At 37.8% G+C, this 25702-nt stretch overlaps 1 protein-coding gene across 1 annotated transcript; it reads right to left on the reverse strand.

Moving 5' to 3' along the window:
* Positions 1–7640: 7640 nt before the first annotated feature.
* Smp_164210 (putative synaptosomal associated protein) lies at positions 7641–22817 on the reverse strand (the record flags this gene model as incomplete). The annotated part of the gene is made up of 7 exons (XM_018794562.1): positions 22773–22817; positions 22695–22736; positions 19192–19240; positions 15647–15764; positions 14602–14754; positions 10056–10200; positions 7641–7703 (listed from the first exon to the last, which is right to left on the reverse strand). Exons 1-7 carry the CDS (start codon positions 22797–22799, stop codon positions 7641–7643), a joined length of 597 nt encoding a protein of 198 aa, XP_018648963.1. The 5' UTR covers positions 22800–22817.
* Between the last annotated feature and the right edge of the window lie 2885 nt (positions 22818–25702).

Raw genomic sequence — 25702 nt, forward strand, 5'->3', positions numbered from 1 at the left:
ATCACGTGGTGTTGTTAGGGGGTCACCCCCGCGGCCTTCACCCTAAAGGTCTGAACCACAAGTCAAAGGAGCAACGTCAGGAAATGTATTTCCGTGGTATCCGGTGACCAATAATTAGTTCATACTCCATTTGTTTCCTTAGGATCCTGGAGCTCATGTGCACCATTGGTTTGAAATCAGGGTTTTCCATCTCTCCTACGTGGGTCCTCTATATCCACCAACCTGGTTAAAGCTCGGGACATTCGTTTTTCGTCCTCTCGATTTCGTAAACAACACTATATACAAGTTTGATGATAAGTTTAGCTATTTTTGAATGAATCAATATAATATGGAATTGATAACATGAATTATCCATTAATAACGAATCAGTTGTTTGTAAAGTCTTTTTCTAAAGTAATTACTTATAGTTTTAGAATATTTAACTTAATTTTTATTACGTAATATCAAAAGGATTTAGAAAGTTTCGAAAGATATTTGAGTTAACCTCACAAAATTATGATTAAAATTAATTGAAAAACAAAAAATAAATAAAAAAAAATAATCAATATTTAAACTTTTATAACTTTCACCCCCCCCCCACAGCATGTATCAATATGAATTGATGAAAATACTCTACTACGGAGTTGAAAAGTTACGTTCATCAGAAAAGCTGAAGGAGGAATGTGCTATCATAGATTCCGAATAAATGGGTACCCTTAGACATTTGTGGAGAATTGCGGTACTAAATGCCATAGTTGCTATACCTTAAAAGAAACATAATTCTATCCAATTGATATTCAAAGGTGATAAAATCATATAGTTAATCAATGACAGGGAAAGGTTTTTTTTAAAAAAAAAGATGGTGTGTGCATAGGTTATTGTTATTTATTAATAGATACTTTTGAAGCATTGCTCGGATATTATTTGGAACACCCAATAAGCAGTGTTGATATTGGACCAAGGATACTTGATAAAGATAATAAATAGATTGATGAGGTAACGAATTTCGATCAACTGAAGTAGTTGAGACATTTATTACATCATACCCAGCCAATGCTTACTTCAATAGGGAATGCTTTTCGGTATGGGAATGGGTTAGAAAAAAGCTAGGAGCGGTCAAACCACACATGCACCATCACTCCATGAAGTCATTGACTGTTAGACTAAGCCTCATTGGTGGACGTAGACTATCTTGGTTAAGGTCCGTGTGATTATCGTAGCTAATGGTCTGGGGAGTTGTGTGACTTTGTTCAGAATCGTTCAAAATGGCACACATTCATCCACCCTTTGTCCATACTTAGGTCTTGAGTTTTGAAATTATGTTGTACTCTTCTGTCCACAAATTTATCCTTCATGATTCATGTAATCTACACTCAATGTTTTCTAGTACTATTGATTTCCACTACCTTCTAGCGGCGGGGGTGTTGTTTGCGAAATTGAGAGGACGAGAAACGAATGTCCCGAGCTTTAACCAGGTTGGTGGATATAGAGGACCCACGTAGGAGAGTTGGATAACCCTGATTTCAAACCAATGGTGTACATGAGCTCCAGGATCCTAAGGAAACAAATGGAGTATGAACTAATTATTGGTCACCGGATACCACGGAAATGCATTTCCTGACGTTGCTCCACTGACTTGTGGATCAGACCTTTAGGTTGAAGGCTGCGGGTGTGACCCCCTAAGAAAACCACCTGCTTCGGTCTGGGTACCCGGACAATATCCCAGTCCTCACACAAATCGAATGATAACTACTAATGGTTTCATTGTTATTGTATGGCACATATATATTTGGTTCCCCCACCTTGTACCACTGTTTACATGTTCAAATAAATAAATAAATAATCAAAGAGAAAACAAGTAGGTATAATAAATTCACTACAATCTACAGATATTTTCATTTTTTGTTTATTTAAACTTGTGAAATGTATCAATCGTATGAAATAAATACATTCGTTTACCAATTGTAGGGAGACAGAAGTCCATATTTATCATGAAATATGTTTGTTATGAACACTGATTGAACTAGTTAATAAATGAAGTACTTAGAAATTGTATCATTACCATTATGCTAATTGGTGTTTACATATCCATACAGGAAAACGATTGGTGCAATTTCTTGGATTATTCTGATGAACAATCTAGTTTTATGAATTCAAGCATTGCATGTTCTCTAAACCGCGAATATGTACAAATACCAGCTGCTGAGTCATCATCCTACATTTCTCATATTTGAATGTGTGAGAAACAATATTTAAAAATTTAATGGTTACATCATTATATCATAACTATATGAACAAGTAGGAGTAATATCAATGAAATGTGGAGTGGTGCCTCAGCAATTAAGGCACTCAAAACCCTCTCCATCATCTAATGAAGTCACCATTCTGCGTAGAGAAGGAAGAAATTAAAATATTTAGCAATTATTTTGAAGACACCTGAATTAGAACATCCACCAGACGCGCAAGCCATGGAGATCCAGTTTTCTGAATTTCGCTGTGGAACGTCTAGACTTCTGTTGTAGAAGAAATTCCCAAAGTAAACAATGAGGTGAGGTGGGATAGAAGCATTAGCCAACTCACTGCTTCCTGTCATCCGACAGTATGGGAACTGACGGATGTGCTCTAAAAGGGGAAGAGTCTAAATGAATTGAAAACTACGTAGTGTGTTGAAGGTGATCCAAATAAAAACATAAAAAGAGTGGGGGGTAGTAGTGATCCGAAAAATGCTATCTAAACAAGTTTCGCTTGGTATATCAATTACGGATAACTTAACTTAGCTCTAGTTTGAGGATCGTTTGTATCGCGAACAGACAGAAGTTAAAAAAAAACTATTAGAAAACAAATGAGCACTGAAAAGCCATTTCGTTCTAGTTTGCAACTCTTCGTGAGTGTACACTGTTATTGTATACTATGAGGACAGTGGAGTATTGGAATGTCGATTAATTTGTCTAAAGGCACCATGAACATTGCAGAAGTTTTTAACCAGGACAAAACATTAGCTTATTGTTTTCTAACGGATCGCCATGATAATATCTGTTGTCTGTGAAGAAAACCTGTCGTAAGTGACTTGACAATATGAAGTAAAAACTTTCGAAACTATTTTTCTACGATTTTCTTTATATCTATATTGATTGCATGTTTATTAAGTATTTCGGTTTTATTATTTTTTTGTATTACCCTAGTTCCACGCGTTTATTTAAACCGTAAATTGTTGCTATAGCATTTCCCAGTGATAAACTAGAACCAATTATTTGTGTACCCAGTTCTCTGTTCTTCCCATCTTTGACATTGTTGTTCCGTGTTAATACTGTTATTCAAATGGTCTGCTGAGTGGTCTAATCTTGTACGTATATGTTGGGGATGTCAGATCCCCAGAACTTACTCGGTAAATGGCTTAATTTTGTAATTTTATTTTGAAAATTCAAATTTCTTTGTTTTCGCTCCAAAAGCGCTCTTTCACCTTTGGGTCGAACTTCCCACTTGTAAAATATCTTAAACGCTATTGGTCCCTTGTATCTTTGAGTGTGCTATTTTGTATGCTGCCCAAGGACAATTTATTGCTGTATATATACGTTTGATTTTTCCCCTTATGATTGTTGTGCTTTTGGCTGCTACGGAATATATTTTCCCCGCTTCCAACTTGGACTTCTTACTCTAGTTAGCTGGGTCTGGGTCGCGTCAGAATAGCTAGCTTATCGGTCTCTGGTCATAAGTCTTTGCTCCGTTCGCTAACTAGTGAATTCGAAAAGCTTCAGATATAACAGTATTTAAATGAATGTCTGAAATATAATAAAGATCTTGGACTGATGAACATTAGTGTTGCGTCCTTCCTCGTCGTTCGGGACTAGTTAGTAATGGGCCAATCTTTCAGGCATAGAGTATCAGTCTTCCTCTTCCTTGCTAGGCATTATTGGTCAGTTGTAAGACATAAAAAGACAAAGCCTTAAGCTACGCGAATCTCTTAACCTAACACTTTAATAAGCAGAAATTGTACCACCCATATAGTCATTCATTTTTTGGCGAACAAGTAACAACGAACGAGGATCTAGTACGAATAAGTATAGATCTAATTTTTCACATTCAGCATAAGCATATTAAGAAAACGAATATTAACGAGAGGAAAGTAACAGTGACAAAATACTACATTTTCGGTTCATTTTCATAGTCTGAAACTAATGTAATGCGAAATTCCAAACAACAGAATAAACTTAACTCATGCCCCTAAGCAGCTTGGTGACTAATAACAACGAGCATGTTTGCTGACTACTGACAAATTAGTTAAGATCATGACATCCAAAAATCACACGACTGATTGAATTTGTAAAACACCATAATCGAGATAAAGACGAGTAGAGTATTAAAGTTAAATGACAGCTTAGAACTCATATATAATATGAGAGTATTGACTGGATGACGTGAAAATAACGAAATGTTAGTCAATCGATAAAACTGTTTGCTAAAAAGACTGCACTAGACCTATATCTTACCCGATAGATTAGAATCAGATTGAAAACAGTACTAGAATCTTTAGAAGAAGAGGGAACAACATACATCCATACAACTATACATATGGATATGGTCTTAAAAGTAAATAATTTATGAAAAATCAGTAGTAGCAGTATTAGTAAGTGGCAGGAGACTGACTACTTAAATTCATGAGAACAACACAGTAATCGTTTTTATTCTCCATTTAGTCTATATATTTATAACCTTGCAAGTATATTCAAGAGTTTTCTTATTCTTCTAAGCTTATATTTCTTATTGGATAAGTGAAAAACTGGAAAATCATGTGACTACTTTAATGGATACTAAGTATTGTATGTATTATATTATTATAAAATTAAAATAGAAGCCTATTGTATTGAGTAGAAAATAATCAATAATCAATGAACAATTTAAACAAAAGAAACTTGATCTGCTGACACTTTTCTGATTCTTTCTTTTTTTTTTAAACAAGTAACTCAAATGAATATTGGAAAAAAAGAGAATATACCAAAACTTATGTATCTTATCATTAGACAAATAATAATAAGAATAATGAATATCTCAAATCAATAGTGTATTTTAACCTGTTCATTTCTAATTAATAACTATGGTAATTAATTACAGTATAATTGATGTGAATGCTTATACCAAATTATAACTTGTTTACAATTGATTAACTAAATATCAGATATATCAGAACTAGCCAACGAGTCGCCAGATACACGGAGGGTGTATCTCGTTGGCTGTCCATTTTGGTGAGGTGAGGTCAAGTGAATGACTACACTAGGATCCTGTATGCGTGTTTCGGAGACACAGCATACATCAATGGTACGAGATTCCAGGGTTTTAGCTAAGGAGGCCTGTTGACCGATTTGACTTAAAGTACGTACGTTGAAGGCTCCAATGTGTAGTTTGGAGTGAGGTTTTAGTAGACCTGGGACAGCGTTTCGCACACTAGAATCGTTGGCCATGGTGACACTTGAGGAGGAAACCGAAAGAGGAAGTTTAGTGTTGAAAGTCAACGTAGAAGGAATAGTAGGAATTGAAGAAGGAGATTGATTATGAATACAGTGGTCTTGAGTGCTGTTAGAGGTATGAGGGCAGTTATCACTTCCCGGTTGCCCACACCGCGGAAGGGTTCTTCTAGGGGTACCTGAAAAGGAAATTGGGTTAGAAGTGGTCTTAATGACCTGAGAGCGTGACCGCAGTGCCCAAGGGACAACTGCTTGAGGTCGGTCACACACGACCTTTTTGTGGGTAGTTTTTGTGTTAGCTCTGTTCTTCAAAGGACCTTACCGCCGAAGACGGATATCGGTGGGATAAGGTGAGGTGTGCATTTTTAGGGTCGACCTTTACTAACCCCACCCCTCCTTGTGGGAAGGCAGCATCGCTGTCATGCTGGTTGTCTGAAGAAAACACCTTACTGCTGTCACACCTCTGTACAGTCAGCAGTACGACTTCACCTTCGGACCTTGGGATTACTGCTTTTAGTCTCACCGCTCTTCAAACGACCTGCCTGGCATGGTAGGACCTTGAGGAACGATTGTTCCAGCCAGCATAGTTAGATTGATTCATCACGATAAGCAAGCCCGACCACCACGTCAAGGTAGCAGCAACGGTCGGGAATATCAGATAACAATCCTGTAATACATTTATTATTGTTTGTTTGAATCTTCCCATTGATGTTTAAGACTGCAACTGGTCAGTCTCTAATTGGCATATGTGCATACTGTGCGTATTACCCTGATATAGCCTTAATTCACAAGCATTGTAAGCAAAGATCGCACAAGCAAGTGGTTATCAGGACTCAGTGGTCGAGTGGATAACGCGATGGCGTTTGAAGCGAGGGTACTGGGTTCGAGTCCCAGAGTGAACATCAACTCTGAGATTCAGGTACATCCAGCTGACGAGTCCCAAATAGGACGAAACGCGCGTCAAACTGGATTCCACTGCTAGTCACTATCCATCTTTGCTTACAATCCTGTAATTATTTAGTGAAAAATATTGACAAAAATTGTTTACATGGAGATGTGATAAATTTGATCAAATGACATATCTATATATATTGCAGTGTATTTAGGGTTCTAACTATAAATTTCTAAATTCAATGATGATTTTAGTTATAAAATTTTCATTTTTATTCTAATCAACACTGTTAATGCTTAAACCAACTAAATAGAGATGGGTTATATCTAGATTACTCAACAAATACTAAATCAGTTGATTCTGTTAACCTTTAATTATCTTAGTAGGTTTTATTATCATTATATAACTTTGGATTTCTGTTGATTCTTTCATTCTTTCATTGACCATTAATCACATGATTAACAAACTACAACCATATTAATATGCCTATGATTGTAGATTGACCGGAATAATGTGTTTCAAGGAATTCTCCAACGTTCTTGAAATTTACTCCATTCAGAATTCTGACACTTTCATAATCATTTTAATGCTTATGTTCGTCTATTACATGTATAAGTGATATTCTATCCTGTTTTTTGAATACAAATTTATGCTTATGTATAGGTGAAAAGGATGTTTACTTTATCCGAATTAGTGCTTTTTGAAGTTGGTATCATTTATTTCATAGATAACGATGTTTTATTCACTTGCTCTCACTGTTGTATTACTCAATTTGGTTAGAAAAAAATGGGATGAGAGATTAAGTAGTAGACTTGTGGGTGGCTAGCTATTTAGTTGAATTATTACCCTCCATAGAAAGTCTCAGGATGCAGATAAGTAAGACTATTAGTTTTATTATATGTAAAACGTAAAAAAACCTATTTGTAAAGCTATTAAAACATTACAGTCAACTATTGTGTGCAACTGAAATAATCAGCACAATTTCTATTAGTTACGGTTCGAACACGAAAAGAGTTTGTTTAATTATAATCTAACGAGTATTAGAGAACATAGCCTGGTGTTTTTTTGGAGCAATGAGTTTCAAGTGTGGATTTCAAGAAAATAAGGAAATCATACGATTAAATTAAGATGTTAGAAGGTTGGAGCTAGTCGTTAAGATACTCTGGACCTAGGTTTCGTACTAGTTAGTCAGTAATGTTGGTTAACTTTATCAATAGATTTATTAATAAATAACATATTTCAATTATATAACTAAGATTCCGTTATGAACTATATGAATTCATTTGAGTATATATGTATATATAATGAACTTACCCTAAAATTTTATCAGCTTTCTTTTGAGCGAACTCCAATTGTGACTGATTATACTGCGCCTAGAAAGCAATGTATTGATGCGTTAAGTTAATATTTGGATAAGTAGAATTTTAAAAAATGTATTCTGAAGAGAAATATCACAACTAGATTACATTTTACATTCGTTTACCACTTGAAAAAATACATAGACTATACGACAGAACACATCTACATAGACACAAGGATTTTACATGATTAACGCATCCACCAACTACAGATTTAGGTACTCAGGGATTTGAGTCACATTTCAGTAGTGTGAAAGTACCGAGTGTCCACATTAGTAAAGGTGAAGAGGGATTAAAAGCTACTTGGAGAAAACCAAGTGCTTTAGTCACCAGAATACCACTCCTTGAGACGCGATGCATTTACATCCCTAAATTAACTGGCTCCTTTTAACTCCTGAGAAATTTTAGTAAATCTCCATAAAAGAGAAAGAAATACGGTTCTTAAAAATAATTGATTTCTACATGAAAGAGTGAGATACTTGAAAATATAATGAGATGTTTACAGACTTTAACGTAAAAAGAATTCCAAACGTAATCATCACAATGATTAAAGTAGAAGGTGATACGATGAACAGATCAGATTGGGCCTATCGTGATGTCGCACAAAGTACCGAGATTGTATACTACATTAAATTCAAGGGTAAGGAAGCTCCAATAAAAGGTTAGATTATTCAACTTGTTAAGATTCACCATCGAATTCGAGGGCTTCAAGTTTTGACTATACACACTAACACTAATTAATACATATGAGCTGTAAAAATGTATTACTCAGCAAATGAAGCTTCCTATGCAGTTCATTTTCTTAGCTCAATTAGGTTAACTAAGTACTGAATGTGTTGAGTAAAATTATAGATCATTTATAATTAAGAAAAGCCATTTATGCTTCAAGTATGGAACATTTGATTATTTGTAAACAATTTGATATCTTTCACTTTCTTGACTCCATAACTATTTCTCAAGGAAAAGTGGTGTTTATTCGTTTCATATGGTTAGTGAACGGTTGCTCTACTTCGTGGATTGGTTAAAGTTAAACATAAACACCATCGGATGCCGGCTCAGTGGTCTATCGGTTAAGTGCTTTGCCGCGAGACTGGTAGGTCCTGGGTTCGAATCCCGCGAGGCGAGGTCGTGGATGTGCACTGCTGAGGAGTCCCACAATAGGACGAAATGGCCGTCCAGTGTTTCCAGGTTTTCCCTGGTGGTCTAGCTTCAATTGACTCACGCTTTCAACTATGAAAATTAGTTTTATATAATTTAACGTTCAGTGTAACAACTAAAAGTTATAAACAAGTATTCAAGATTTCACTTGATTCCAGTTAACAAACAAATTTCTATCCAGTTGAAACAAGATGTGAATATGAATTCTCATTATTTTGATTGGAATTGACCAGAAAAGTGTTGTTTGTCGTCCAGTGAGTATAAGTGTCTTTTTTTTAGTAGCCGGGACTAATGGAGTTCAACCCTGTCGGACGTAAAATAGAAATCCTATATTAATTAAACTGGAACAGCGATCAGTGTTCCTTGGTTGTCTAGCTAAATTCAGTCCATGATATAAACTACAAACTGAACAATCAACATAAACTTCCGATGCTAATAATTATTTCATTAGGGAATCTTGTTTTTCTTACATTAAAATTAACCAATTAAACAAGGTAAACTGGGTATTTTTGGCTTGGATTAACGAAACGTCCATGTACATAGTTATAAATTGTATTGCAGGAATAAAAACCTAAGAGACTGTTAATCCGTCTATCTAAAAATATAATTTTATTGATTAGTATGCCGACTGAGTAGTGATTAAGGGATGAAAGAAAACCAATTTTATTCTATGGATATTTGAAAATGTCTAGTGAAGTTTTAAATACAAAACAGGCTTTTTTCAACTTTAATCCTAATGCCTGAATAAAAGCAAATAGTTTCCCGTGTAGACAGGCAAGATATTATAGTATCATATTGTCTTAAACTATCATTAATTTAAATAGAGAGAAAAGTGGGCCAGAATAAACTCTCGTTCATGGTACCTCATGTTTCGCACATCTTATCTGTAACTCAATGTCAGGTACACGTCATAAGGATTCAGGGGCAATTAGATGAGAGTTGCCAAACAAGGTAGCTTGGGTGAATTACTATAGACTGTTGAATTACGACTAACTCACGTTATCAGTCTCATTTACCAAGTACAGAATCGTGTACTCACGGGCTTTGAGCCATAATATATGACTGTTGTATGACAGCTAGTGATACTATTCGACTTTCTTGATCAATATACCTCACAGTTCTTCAATGATGTCGATAATTAGCGGAGTAAGCGAAAAAGGATGACAGTACTAAACAGTGAACAATAAAATAAAAGTGCAAAAAACAAACTTTTTGGTCGATTCGATCAAGAATCTGATTGTGTGTTGTTATCTCTTGATTCATATCAGTAGCCATAGAATGAAGTTGCGATACCATTCCTGAAACTTGTTGTAAATTCTGTTCCATTTCATCTTCACGAGCGTCATTAGTGATTCTGTGAGTCAGTTTGAAAAAAGGAAAATATCATTTCCAACAGAAACAACTTTCTATTTAATAAACACTGAACTAGAGATTCAATTGCTTATAAGAAAATTTAGATAGGCGAAATTAATTTCAAACTATTGCTCATAAGCCACAGCTTCAGGCCTTCATCATATATGATAGACTTTATAGTTAATTAGAGCACCTTATAACAACTAATTATGTTTTATTGATACAATAGAGATTAAGCATTTCATGAGATCGATAGTGACTAATAAGATTGAATAGTATTGAAGAAATAGCCTGAGCTAATAAGGTTGTTGATTATGGTCATAATTAAGGAAATAATAGAAAGGATTTTACTCATGCGCACATTATCTTGAGTGAGTGTGACCTAGATGGCCTGTCCTCATTCAGTTAATGATTGGTGAAAGTCGCAATTCACTTGTAAGGATAAAGCCTGACCAGTAAGTATACGACAATGTGCAAAAACATTCAGAAACGATTGTTAGTGGCTGTCTACTATACATAAGCAGGAAGAGTGACTCCTTGGTTGTTACTTGTATGAGGGTACGATGCGCCAGTAAAATCAATAGTAACTCTTTTTCCCAATCTCCTACTTTAGAGGCTAACCACTCGTTTAACGTCCGGTTGTTTCTTTCTGTAAGCCCGTTAGTCTGGGGATAATACGGTGTAGTTTGTATCCTCTTGATGCCAAACTGTTTTAGACGGGCTTTAAATTCATCACTTTCAAAATAGGGACCTTGGTCGGTTAATATCATCTTCGGTATTCCGTGACCTACTACAACATGCCGGATAACTACTTCGGTCACTGTTTTTGCCCGCTGGTCTGCAATGGGTACGACGTCTACCCAACGTGTATCATGTTCCGTTATCCCTAGCAGGTACTGCTTACCGCTCGCCGTCTGTAGAAATCGTCCCATCACATCCACCGACCATAGATCACCGACTGAGGTTACTGGGACTGACTGCAATGGCGGTTGTGTGTATCGATCGCTTTTCATTAGTTGGCACTGCTCGCAATTTAACACGTATTGGGTCATAATGTCTCTCACGCCTGGCTAGTATGCACTTTGTCGTAGTAAATTTGTCGTTCTTGAGATACCTATATGCGCTACCTCGTGACACTCATGTATCATCTTACGCCGCCAGTCCTTCGAGATCACATCCACCCAATTTTCGTCATCGTCCTGACAGATCAGGGCCCTATATTCATTCACTCTCAGTCTTTCCTTTTGCTGAAGCAACATAATTACCTTCTTGTCCATTGCTCGTTTGTCGACGTCTGCTCCCTCTTTTACCACTCTGATTACCTCTCGAAGTATAGGGTCAGCTTTCTGCTTCCGGACAAGTTCTAGTGAGTCTCCCTCTACACTAGTCATTGCGTATGTTGTCAATGGAAGCTCAGCTTCCATGTCTGGTATTGACAAGTAGTCGGCCATTACTTTTTCCTTTCCTGGGACATGGCCGATACTGAAGTCGTATCATCCATCGCGCCAACTTCCCACAGGGGTCTCTTGCTGTTTTTAGCCACTGCAGGGGTTTATGATCAGTCTCCATGTGAAATCATCTACCTAAAAGGTACAGTCTCCATTTGTCTACTGCCCACACAATCGCTAAACACTCCTTTCCGATAGTTGAATACTTCTGTTCAGCGGACGTGAGAACGTGACTTGCGTATTCCACCATTCTCTCAGACTGACTCAAGACGACACCTATACCATGATCACTTGCGTCTGTGGCCACTGTAAACGGTTTCTGGAGTTAAGGCAGTCTGAGTGTCATCTGGAGGTCGCCTAGCATGTTTTAGATTCGGTTGAACATTTCTTGGGCGATCTCGGTCAACGTGAACTTTGTATTGCTCAAAAATGTATACAGGGGTGCTGCTATTTCGTTGAAGTTCTTGATGAACCGACTGTAGAACACCGCCCTTCCCAGGGACTGTCTTAATTTCCTATCCGAATTATGTACTGCAATGCTCTTTACTGTTAGAATTTTCTCCGGCAGTGGTTTAATTCCTTCATTTCCCACTTTACGCCCCAATAACGTGAGGCTGCTTTTCGCTATCTGAGACTTGTCCTTATTAATTCAAAGTCCGAATTCTTCAATTCGCTTTAAGACCACTTCCACATGCTCGACGTGATATGTTTCTGTATGATTGTACACAACTACATCGTCGCCATACACTTCGACATCATCTAGACCCCTGAGCAGCAGCGTTACTAGTCTTCTGAACGTAAATGGTGTATCCGCCAATCCAAACCGCATTAATCGAAATTGGTAATGTTTATCGCGTACAGTAAATGCTGTCTTGTTTCGATCGTTATCTTTCATAGGCAGTTGCCAATAACCTGACCGGAAATCCAGCACCGTAAACACCGATCTAATGTTTCCACTACTGTTGGCATTGCATAAGGTTACAGTTATGTTATGTTATTTGGTTATCTAAAATCGACACAAAATCTATACTTTCCATTCGGTTTCTTTACCAAGAGTAACGGTAAGCTATATGGGCTGTCCGCCTCCTCAATTATACCTTCTTTCAACATCTCTTGGACCTGTCGATTTACTTCAGCCTCTAAATGCACAGGGACAAGACGTGTTGCAAATATATTTACTCGATTGTTCTTTACGGGATTTCGTGCTTTACTTTGTCACAAAATCCGTACGGCTGTCTCTAGTGAATAGTTTCGTATACTTTGTGCACAACTCGTTAATGTTTGGTTTCCTCGTCGAAACGTCTGTTGCTACTCTTCTCTCAGCCACTTCGCTACTTTCACGTATTGGGAATGAACCATACTTTGTGATCACTTATAGCTTCTTAAGTCAACTATTGCTTTTACTTCTCTTAAGAAATCTGCTCCTAATATCGGTCTCGATAGGCTTGTGGTTACTAAGAACGGGAAATTTATTTCAGCATCATCCATTTTTACGATACTATTTGACACACCCAACACCTCTAGCATGTGCCCTCCTATGGTGTGAACTGCTAGTGCACATGGATTGAGTCTCCTACATTGCTTTTTGACTATTAACGATACTGATGCCCCTGAATCGATCAGACACACTAAATCTTGTTCACTTATGTTCACTCTCACGTAGACTGCTCCTCTATCTACTAGTGCAACAACCCCCAGGTAGAAAGAACACGCATTATAACGCCCGAAATATCTGCATCTTCATCTTGTTGGACAGTTTATCTTCCAATGTCTTATCCCTTCACAAGCGTAACACTTATCATTCCTTTCATGATTCACTCGTATTGCAGCAATCTCATGCTGCAGCTTCTCAATCTTCTTCTCGACACCGTTTATTTCCTGACTTCTTCTCCCGACCGGAGCTACTGCTCGGGTCATCAACTGTCAGGTCACCTTCGCCAGTTCACTGATATCCATGAGCTGTGAGGCGTTTACTAGTTTCAGCTGCTGGAAAACGTTGGCAGGCACGCTCTTGATAAACTGCGACGCCAACAACTATACCTCCAACTCCTCATCCAGATTCGGCAGCGCGCGGCGCAAGAACCTGGTGAGCTCCAACGCCAGTACTAGCGGGTGACCATCGATGGACAACTTCTCCAGCCGAAACTTGTGAAGCGCTTTTTCCCTGTCCACTGGGCTGTCGAACTCCGTGATCGACAGCTCTGTGATTGACTCCCATGCCATCTTCCCACCAGCACCATCTAAGCTGTCATATACAGCCTTCGCCCTGTTCTTCAGCAGCGTCCTCAGCACCATCATCTTCGCCTTAGGCTCCTTCACTCCCACCAGCTCCGCTACGGCCTCAAACTCCTTCAGGAAGCTCAGCACACCTCCGCCCCCAAATTCCTCCGGCCATGGAATCTTCATACTTAGTGGAGGCAGAGACACAAATGTAGTGAAGGAGAACACAGGTGAGCACAACCAACTATTTAGCACAAAATTACAGGGTTACTTGATAAAATAGAAAATCATACTCCAATAATTCAGTACCACCTTGAGATTTTGATTGTCTCTGAAGTAGAAAGTAGTTAATCAGAAACTATAAAACGTAAAATAATGAAACAACCGAAGAGCTCTAACGTTTGAAGACTACTAAATGTGTTTTGAACAGCGGCAAAAAAGATTATATTAGTATGTTGCCGTGATTGTAAGACGTTTTGAAGAGGATAAGATTGATATACTCTAAATTTTGTAAGATAACAGTTTTAGAAACCACAGGTGATGCATTTATAGGACAGTCTATCTACTATTTATGTAGGATTCGGAGGAAGGAGAAAAAGTATTCAAGTAACTATTACTTATCACATGTATCTGGTACATTGTTAATGATTAATTCAAGACACTGAATAAAGTATAATCAAGCAGTTCAAAAATGGGGAGAAATAAAAGAAGTTAATAGAAATAAAATTGTATACCTGGTGATAAAAGGCCCACTCTTTTGTTGGTTTTGCTGGATTTGGAATCCTGACTGTGGCTGATAAGAGTTAACTTGATAATTATTATTAGTTCCAGTTTGATAACCATTCCCACTCGTTGGATATTTTGGTGTTTTCGTATCCGGTTTGACTCTAAACGAAAATTAAAAACAGAAAGATGTAAGGTAAATTATACTTTACAGATGAGATTGGCGTTTGAAATGAACAACTACCAAAGTACAATACGCTTGCGAAGCCATGAACACTGGAGTCAGGTGTGAAGAAGGTACCAATTTAATGAACAAAAACTTGGTTAGGGTAGACCAATTTATTGTACTAAGCAAAACTAGACTGTGTTTGTCAAAAATATAACAACAATACATTGAATACACCATTTGCACAACTTCATTGAACTGTCTCTTACAAACTCCACCATCGTTCCATTCCTGTTGCGACTCCAATTGTTTTTATTTTTCTTCCTCTTTTTCACATTTTTCTCTTGTTTGTAAGAATCCTATTTCTAATCGCAGCTGCATACTACTGATATCTGTCCATATAAGTAGCGCATAACACACAAACCCAAAATAGTGGGAGATGGTTGCTCAATATCTCTAATTCATTGGAGTCAAACCTATACACCATTGGATGCTGGTTCAGTGATTTAGAGGTTAAACATTCGCGAGCGATACCGAAGGCCCTGGATTCGATCGCCGGCTGTAGTCGTGGATGTGCGCTACTGAGGAACCACATACTGGGACAAAACGGTCGTCCAGTGCTCCCGTGTCTTCATCATTTGTCTAACTCAGATCGATTTGTGATCTCTATGAAGTTATACCATCTTCACAATCCCATACTGGTGTCCACTTACATTACTTAACCAGTTAATCCGTGGTTCCTTTTTCGGCAATCTGTTCCTTTAGAATTAGAGTATCGATTCTGGGGCAAAACTATCAATTCACACACCCCGCCCTTTCTATTATTGATGGTAATATTCGGAGGTTACATAACTACTAACAGATACCTTAAAATACAATATGTAACTTACTTTCTCCATGGTAAAACGCATAAACCACAACATTTATCGATCTCATCAAGGTCACGCTGTGCTTCGTGTAGATCTTCACGAATATTATCCATATCCGAATCGATCCCTCTTAGTTGTTCTAGAAATGAATTAATCAATAAGCCTGTCTTATGGCCATAGAATATATCAACGTAGAACGGAGCAATAATTGAATAAAAGTTTATAACCATTTACTGCAAATGATATCAACATTTATTCCCGAAGCAGAACGGAATCACTAAAACTGAATTACAGTAGACAGTTGCTTGTGCACTATTTAACTAAATGCTGTGGTTATAACATGGAAAAATTCAGGCATACGCCGTTTCTACTTCGCCGTCTCTGCATACACTACCACTGATTGCAGTTTGGATGAAGTAAAAGAGATTTACAGAAAGCTTTCTGCCCTCCTACAAAAAGCCAAACGCTCAGACGTAGTAATCGTAGCATGAGACTTTAACGCACAGGTAGGTAAGTTAAGCAAAAGGAGAAGACACTTAAATAAATCTCACAGTGTCCAGCTGAACGAATAAACAATGGCGATCGTCTGTTAAAAGAGCGCTCAGATAACCGTCTATTCATAGCAAGCACCAGCTTCTAGCAGCAAGACAGAGATTATCTGACATGGAAACTTTCACGATCAACCCAAGGATGGACCCAAACAGACCGTATCACCGTCAGCCAATGTCAAAGGCCCGACAAGAAGACGGCCACTCATTCCGGTGTACGCATCTAGACTCTGATAATGCACTAATACAAGAAGAAATTCGTTTTTGTCTAACTGGACGCAAACAGATTACGGCACAGAAATCTTAACGACAAAAAAATCAGGAGCATATTTCAGGAACAGCAAGAAATCAGTTAGTTAACCGTCAAAGTGACGTTCTTCCCAGCATAAGTGAGCATGATATTTAGACGCAACGATACCTAACAGCGACTATGACCGAAAAGTTGAAAATGTAAGTGGATTTTATCATGAGTTTCTCATTCTCTCCCTCTCTCCTAATTAAAATCTTGCTTCACCAATGGTCTGTCCAAACGCCTCAACTAACGATACGGGGTTTAGTTGAGTGCGCAGACCATCTCACTTATATTGGGAGTATCACCAGTCGTGACAGTTTGGTGTGTGAAAAAATCTTAACACTAATTCACAGAGTCCGGTCGACTTTTGCCAACTTGAGTCACCCTCACCATAAGTGAGATATTCACCCACCCCCCAACAAAACGACAAGTACACTGAACACCAGTTCGCTCCCTTCTATTTTATTAACGGAAAACATCCCGCTGAACAAGTGACGATCTTCTTACACTACGAGCATTTGATCATAAGTGTCTTCGAAGCATCACTCGTGTATTCTGAGATCACCAAGTGAACCCCCAAATGCCCTGGTACGGTCGAGAGTGACTAGAGTCCGCTCTCCTCGAAATGCTTTCACATGGCCACGCGAATATATAGCCTCTGCCAGGGAAGTCCTACTCACTGCCTTCTCGTGGTGGGGGTGTTGTTTACGAAAGTGAGAGGACGAAGAGCGAATGTCCGGTGCTTTAACCGGGTTGGTGGACATGGAGGGTCCACCTAGGGGAGTTGGAAAACCCTGATTCCAAACCAATGGTGCACATGGGCTGGCTCCAGTATCCTGAGGGAACAAATGGCGTATGAACCTAGTGTTGGTCACCGGCTACCATGGGACTGCATCTCCTCACGATGCTCCACTGCCTTGTGGACTAGACCTTCAGGTCAAAGGCTCGGGGTGTGGCCCCCTAAGAAAACCACCTGTTTCAGTTCGGGCACCTGGGCAGTATCTCAGCCCTCACACAAATCAAATGAGATTTGTGAGGCGCATATTTATCTGGTGCTTTTTGTACCAATATTTATGTGTTTAAATAAATAAAATAAATAAACCTAGTGAGCAATACTGAAGTTACACCCACGGTACTAGGTAAAAAATAAAAAATCGATTAATCACATACTGAATCTTTATCGAACAACACGGTCACCACATGCATTACATATCTCCATCCACCGACCGCCTCGACCACACATCTTCGCTGGTCTACAAGTTGGTTGGGAGAAAGATAAGGGGAACCAAGCCAAACCGTGGCATAACTCCATCAAGCCACTGACTGTCTGATTAAGTCATATATGTAGGTACAGACTACCTAGTTCGCGTCTGTGTGATCCTCGTAACCAATAATTGGAGATTCTGGGTGACATGGATCACAATCGTTCACAATGTCGTAGGTCCATCTACTCTTTGCCTTCACAAAATACCTTAGTTTCTAATTCCTTATAATCTTTTTAATCAGCGAACTCGTATTTTCCTCTCGAATAGTATCAATATTCAATCATTTCTATTATCACAAATAATGTTACTACCTTTATTAGTCTGGAAACTCTTTTGACAATTTCATTTCAGTGTGTCCATGGGTATGGGAACTTCAACCGACGTACATATGTGCCAAGTTCTACCCTGAGTATGATTGACGGATTAATAGATATGTACTAACCAGTGAGGACGAAAATGGGGAAACTCGAAAATGATGAAAAGCATACCAACTACCCTATTAGCGAATAACTCGATGACTAGAGTGCTGAAGATTACCTCATTCGTGATTTTTTAAGTTGCAACTCTTTATGCATGATGTAACTTTGTTGTGTGAATTGAGACGTCTTAGCATTTCGTATATCCACAAAAGTACGTCCCAAGATAATTATTTAACCGATATGCAGTTAACTTTACAACTCCGTAAATTAATATGTCACAGAATATCACTTCCAACCATTTAACTATTTCTCTATATGGACTTCTAATGGGAACCAACTAGTTGAAACATGTTATCATCCGTATTCCACAGACACGTCCAAATTCATCGAATAGGTGTATGGTAGGATATCATACACATACACCAAGTAGTAACAGGGTTTATTCTTTCACATCATCATTATATAATCAAATTCGCATAGTTTTTTATTTGCCTGTTTAGTTAACAACGAAACGCTCGGACGAACTAACATTCAAAAACCAGCTATAACTCGACAATCAAGTCAAATTCTGTGGTATTTCACTTTCTGTCCTGGGGTTAACTTGTCAGTCAGACGTGGGGTGGAAATCGAATCTTATGAATGAGAGAATATGAATTGAATACCCTGGCTACCAAGCAATCGATCCATAATTTAGGCTTCTGAATTTTATAGAATATGACGGTCAAAATGTGCATATCGAACTCTCTCGCCTAAAGAGCGAGCTCTCTAGATTCTCTGTTGTGTTAAAGGATTACTATTAGATACCGTCCTGGTATTCACAACAAAAAGATACTGATTATTTCTTTAGGGTTCTATGATTCTTTATACGACTAGAAAACAATACTTGGTAATTTTCTCAGTTAAATAACACATCTCATGGTTTCTCTCTAGACACAACCTAATCATGATTTTAGAGAGAAAAACAAAGATATATGGTAAGAAATTGAAAAGTAAAAGCATATGACAAGATGCTCAAAATTATACAAATAAATTGAAAACCTACGGCCTTGGGACTCCAGCTTTCCCAGTGTCTGAGCACCCACTTTTGTACTCTGAAATTACAAAAAAGCAGAAGTTCGATAAATATAAATACTTTACACAGTTTTGTCAGAAATGAAAAATTTATTGACAGAATACCTTTAACAAATGAAAAACAGTATGTAAAACAAAATAGAAATAGAGAACATGATATTTGAGTTTTGATCGCAAAAATCTTATTACCATAGCGTTTACGGAAGAAGTGAGAAGAGACAAATTAGAGGTCAATGTGTTTTGCTTTTCACTAATAGGTTCAAGGTTCAAAGCTCGTATCTATTTACTTCTATTTGTAAACTAGGGTTGTATCATCCAGTGTGACACGGGAATTCGGGCTTAAAGTCCACTACAGAAACGTGTGTATGGGAAATGAGTTACGTTGAAAAATATTTCGATTCACGAACATATGTCAATGCTTAGAAAACACCATACATATTTGTCCTTTGGTGTGGCGCATATATACCTGGTGGCCCCCTGTACCAATATTTATGTGTTTAAATAAATAAATAGTCTTTTGAGTCCTGAACTACAAAAACTTCTGGATTAGAGAGTAGGAAATATCTTTCCAGCATGGAAAAACTGTGAAACTGAGCCAGAAACAATAATTAACTTATGATAGATTAGTTGAAAGAGATAAGTCAAATTATTATCCATTTCAAAACTTCTTTACAGGTATTATATTATTTAAGCTTTCATTGTATCTTAATTAGTTACTAACCACCGGAATATCTAAACTCATCACATCAAATAGCATAACCAGAAACACCAGTCGGCAATCCTGTAAATATGAAGTTAACCGCGTGAACAACAAATAAGCAGTTTGTACCCACCAACATGGGTTAACTCAACAATCAATGACTTTATGAACTGACAAAACATCTTGATATAGCTTCTCTAAGCTTTCTCCAACTTACTGCTACTCCAGACAACACCATGTCCAGGTAGGCAGTGATCGGGGATATGGAAGACGTATCCCAATCAACTTAGTCGATGGGTACTTTTGGTTTTATCAACAAGTTTGCTAGATTTGTCTAGTACTCTAAACCTAACACCAACAACTAAAGTAACAGGATGAAAAGAAGTACTTCAGATTTTATTACATTACGATACAATGTTATTGGTTATTACAGTGAAAAATTCGTAAAATGCTTAATTGCTTGAGGTCGGTGGGCATTTTGGTCAGGTAAGGGATGTGTCGATAACATCTTCAATCTCTGCCAAATTCTTCAACCCTTTCAAAAGTATTGGAGTACTGTTATATGTTTTTGAAATCAACACCATCTTTTGTTTGCATGACGGAAGTGTGTTGTAGGGGTCTTTTTTAGACGGAACTCGTATCTGGAAAACCAGTCAACATCTCAAAAGCTTTATATCGGAACATGTAAGATGAAGTGAATGGATAAAACCATCGAAATTCAGTATTGTGAACTGGCTGTTGATTTAGATAAAGTTGTTTAATTTTGATATTTTTCCTCCATTTTCCTAGCGACGATATTCTGGGGACGGCTTTTTTCAAGTTTGCTACCACACAAATCGAATGAGGTTTGTGAGGCGCATATTTATCTGGTGCTTCCTTGTACCAATATTTATGTGTTTAAATAAATAATAAATAAATACCATAGATCCGCCACCAAGAGAATGATTTTCCGGACTTCGATCTGATGATTATATTATTTAAATATGCGATGACATAGGAACTACACAAATCGCACTTAATCATTTGTTCATCATTGCCTGCGTAGGCCCGATGTACTTTGAATCATCAAAGACTTAAGTATTTCTACAAGACTGGAAACAAGCTGTGACTGGACTTACTCATGGTAATGAGTTGTTGCAAAATGTCAAGAATTTTTTAAAGTCGGGTAGATGCGAGTGATGATGATGACAGATATGGTCAGTTTAGGTACAGCGAAATCACAGAAGCATTGTGGTAGTTTGTATGATCTTTGGCACTGGCATACTGTTAGTTTGATGACAAAAGTTTAGAGGCATACAGCTTTGGTCCAAATAGTTCTATCTTGTGCTTATAACACTTGGTCTATTTGAGTTTAGAATGTTTGAAAATTATTGATAACAGACCAGTGTTTTCAAAGGATTAGTAACATTCTGACATCAACTAGTTGATGCTGATGTCTGCTGACCGTAGATGCTACCTCGACAGTCTATAATAATAACTCAGTCGGACTTCATTGGGTGAAATATTAGTCCATCTTGTACAATGAATAACTATGATACGATAGTTAAAATTGGTGAGCAGTGAAAACAAAAAACAGGGAAACCATTAACAACAAGTAGTTCATAATGTTTAGACACAAAAGCGCTTGAGACTTTTTTAATTACTGGAGAGATTAGTAAATTAGTCTGAACAGTTGTCTAACATTACCTGTAGCTTATGAAATTCACTAGCTTTCTTCACTCACCGAGGTTTACGATCCTTACGTGAAGTTGTTAGAAGCCTGCATTTACGTTTTCTCTGTTTGTGTTTGGAGGCCTGTGGAGAAAGACTTTAACTATGTATTAATTTTAAAAAAGCCGTTAACGACCTCTGGCTTTTCTTAACCTATTGGTTTAGGCTCCTAATACGTTACTTCGTTTTTACAACAGGCCTTGCGTTAAAGACGAAATATCAGAAAAAGATGAAAGAACATAAGCATTGTCAAACGTAAGCGATTAACTGAAAAACCAAAACCACACACAAGGTGTAAGGATACGTTTGCTGAGTGATTTAGAAAGTTAACTAAGTAATGAGTAATCGTCTTATCGAGTGGAGTTGTAGCACAGTGATTTAGAAGTTCAACTTTTAGACTCAAGTCAATATGCTTGAAAACTGCTCCATCTACTAGGGATTTTGCAACCAGATAATATCAGCAGATGCAATACATTGTCTAAAATTAAGTACACAAACACCTACCTAGGAATAAATTAACAATAATAACCTCGACGAGTGAAAAGCAAAAACACAGCACAAGGGAAAGCTCAGGCTTTGAGGAACTGATTAGTTTTCCAAGAGATTTTTACCATTAATTTTTCTCAAACCATTGATCATTATGTATTTTAGTGCTACAACCTAGCTTTTGAGTTCATACTATACTTACACGAATTATGGTACTTCGGACCAGGCGTTACAATTGAGCCTGAGTTTATGAACTAAAAAATATCACCCAAACTATGTTTGATAAGATAACAGACTGTTTAGGTTAAAATCTTGTTTGTTACATTTTTATTAGCAATCATATTTCAGCATGTTTGTAAAGGCTAGTATTTAGAAGCTCAATGAACTCTAACGAATCCCAAACTCATAAGAGACCACTTGTTGTGCATGGTTCGAAAGTGATACTGTATCAATTAATTTATGGTGGAAGTTGAATACTTGCCATAGCAATTGCTATGGTAATGAAACATTTAAATGTTTCATTAATTTAGTGAGTCGCTACCAGGTTCTAATAAAAAACGATGATGAGCAGAACTTACCTCATCACACAAACGAACCATGTTCCTTGTTGAATCGAGAGTCTATCATGTTATTAATAAATTATGTAAAAACAATACCTCATCAGTCTTGGCATTCATCTGCATCCTCAGTAATTCCAACTCACTCATTGGTTGTCGTGTCGCAGGATTATCCTATCCATTATATTTTATTCCATTGCATAAAATATATAACGGCAACTCACCATTTTAACCTGGATTGTACGAGAGATAACACGTCTAGGTGCAACGGAGTAACACAAACATTGCGCTGACCTTGGACGTACCTAATATCAAATATCTTTGAGACGAGCTAGTATATACCAATTAATTTTTTCTCGCTCGCCTCTTGCTGTTTCGGCACAGTTTCAGGTATTTCGTAATATCCGACGGTTGGTAGTCTAGCCATTCGACTTTACTAATCCTAGTTATTTGGTCGTTATTGGTGAATCTGTATATGTTGTAGTTTGAGTGAGTTTGTTTCAGAGCAGTAGGATTTCTGGATACTAGCAGCTATTACGTTACCAGGTATAAGGTTGGCTGGTTGCATTATGAAAACATTAAAGTGTTAATTCGGATGCTAACAGTAGACGGTTGTAGTAGCCCTATATCTGACTCCATTTGGATCATATGAATGATTGTTATCGAAATATACATGTCGACAATCCTCGTCTAAAATTGTCGACTTAACTCGCATTAGTGAACAACGGAATTAAATGAGTTAAATAAGAGGATGGATTTTTGAATATATATATTTTGTACACTCATTGATCTGAACAGTCAATCAAAGAAACGGAGCGAAGTGAGGCGCGGTGGAGAATGCGTGCGAGCCAACTCGATTTGATCAAGCGGTAATCAATATTTATAGTCAGATAAAAATGAGTGATTAGTAAGATAAGGGGTAAACACACATACGCTCATATAAAATTAGTCAAGGTTGACAAGCGAATAATTAGCAAGGTGAAAATGTAGCTTAAGGAGAATAAATAGATTGGTCTGTCCAGAGGCTAGAATAACCTATGTGTTAAGCAGAGTATTTGTGAGCGATAATCAATAGGTCATGTTGTGTGTGTTCATTTACTGGAACGGATGGCCAAAGACCACGTTTTTTGAACGACAATTTTACAGGTAATGATGGTAATTTCACAAACTGTAAGAATCGCTGAAAATATTACCAAAACTGATTACATAAATGGTCTACTTAAACTATCTCCCACAAGGTTGTTTAAAAATAATAAATAAGTTAATTCATTGGTAGTATGTAAGTAGACGAAGTTGAAGGATTAAGAGAGGGAATGAAGATGATAATAAGTGAGACAAGTAGCAGCAACTGATGTGCGGTGATGATAACCGTGGTAATTATCGAGACACGTGCGAGACAGCCGGTTCAAGAGGGAGATGGTAACCAGTAGGTGATTAAGTGTTTATAAAGTCCCCTCTTAAAGTTATGGGCTGTGGTAACTTCGGTGTCTGAGAATTCCAACTGCGAGCAACTCTTAATGATAAAAGATGAGAACGTGCCTGGATATTTGTTCACTGATGCGAAATCTTTCAAGGTTTGCCTCAAGGAGCATGGTGGTAATATTCCGGCACTATGCTCCCCTTGGGGTGGCTTGGCGTACTTATTATGTTGCAGGCCATTATCAGATAACCTCTTATTCTCCAGCGGCCAAGCAAGAATAATCTTTATAGTTTGTCCTTGTAAGGTCTATACTTGAGAACTATCACACACTTGGCTGCTCGACTCTATATGTCTCTATTGAAGAGAAGCAAATCAGCGACGTTGAGCACTCCAAGGAGGACCCGTAAGTAAGTTCTAAAAAACGCTAGGAACAACTCCGCAGTGGTTGCGCCAACTTGTCTCTGTATTAAATGTTTAATTGCGCATGCCTTGGCTGCATGGCTTATATAGTTTGAGCTGGTGACCGAAATCCTCCTGTTTACAAGCCCAAGATCACGCTCTTCCGAGACTACCTGAGAATTAAAGATACTTTATGTCTAATGACGCAAAATGTAACTGTCATAACATTTCAGCAGGTCAAGTTTTAGACTATTGTGTACTGCCCGTTCCCTTACTATTGTAGTATTTTTGAAGCAAAAGTTAATTCGTCTCACTTTTTTATGGACCTCCAGATCTCTATGTCGTGTACATGAATCACTACCGCAGAGCCAATCTTACCTAACAGATCATTGATGAAGAACAAGAACGCGAGTGAACCTTAGGCAGTCCCATGTGGAACTTCTAATGCTGAGACCTTCCGATTCGCTTGCACTCTATTTACCTTGGTACAAGTGAACCTGTTCTCTAGGTAGTCTCGGATCTTTTAAGTCATGGAATACTACGCAGGTTATTCTGGTTGTCTAGCTGTCTGATGGTGTTAGAAGATTGAATTTTCAAGGCCTGTCCCTCCAAAATTGGTGTTTGGCTACGTGGAGAATATCATTTTGGTACAAGTATTCCCACCATTACCTTAGACTTTACTGTGAGCAATACTGTCAATCTATAAAATATTAAGTCTTGCTTATCACTCCCCATAACGAATGAAGAGAGAGGGTAATCTGTTACCATATTTTGGGAAGCTTGTATGACTCAAATGACCGCTTGAACATGTTACATACCGCCAAACCGATGGTTTCTACACACTGTTGTAGGACCTTCGGTCGGATGTTGTCGCTTCTTGCCCACTTTCCTCAGTTCAGGGATTTTAGAGCTCGTAATACTAGCCAGGAAGTTAGTAAATTATTCCCCTGACCTTCAGCCGGCACTATGTTTTAAGAGAGTTCAGTGCTTATGGGTTTCCTGGTTGGCTGATCGACGAAGTCGGAACTGAAGGTTTTCGGTGTCTATAGGATGACAAGATCTTCATAGTCAGGACCTTTTAAAATCACAGACCTCATGATTAGTATATTTTCTTTTAGTCTCGAATCTGTAAAGATATTTAGATTTGGTTTATATTTTAAGCGCTAAATCAGTCTGAACATATCTGCTATCGCTGCGAACGTCGACGTCG

This window comes from Schistosoma mansoni, chromosome 1, assembly GCF_000237925.1.
Source record: "Schistosoma mansoni strain Puerto Rico chromosome 1, complete genome".
NCBI classification, from domain to species: Eukaryota; Metazoa; Platyhelminthes; class Trematoda; order Strigeidida; family Schistosomatidae; genus Schistosoma; species Schistosoma mansoni.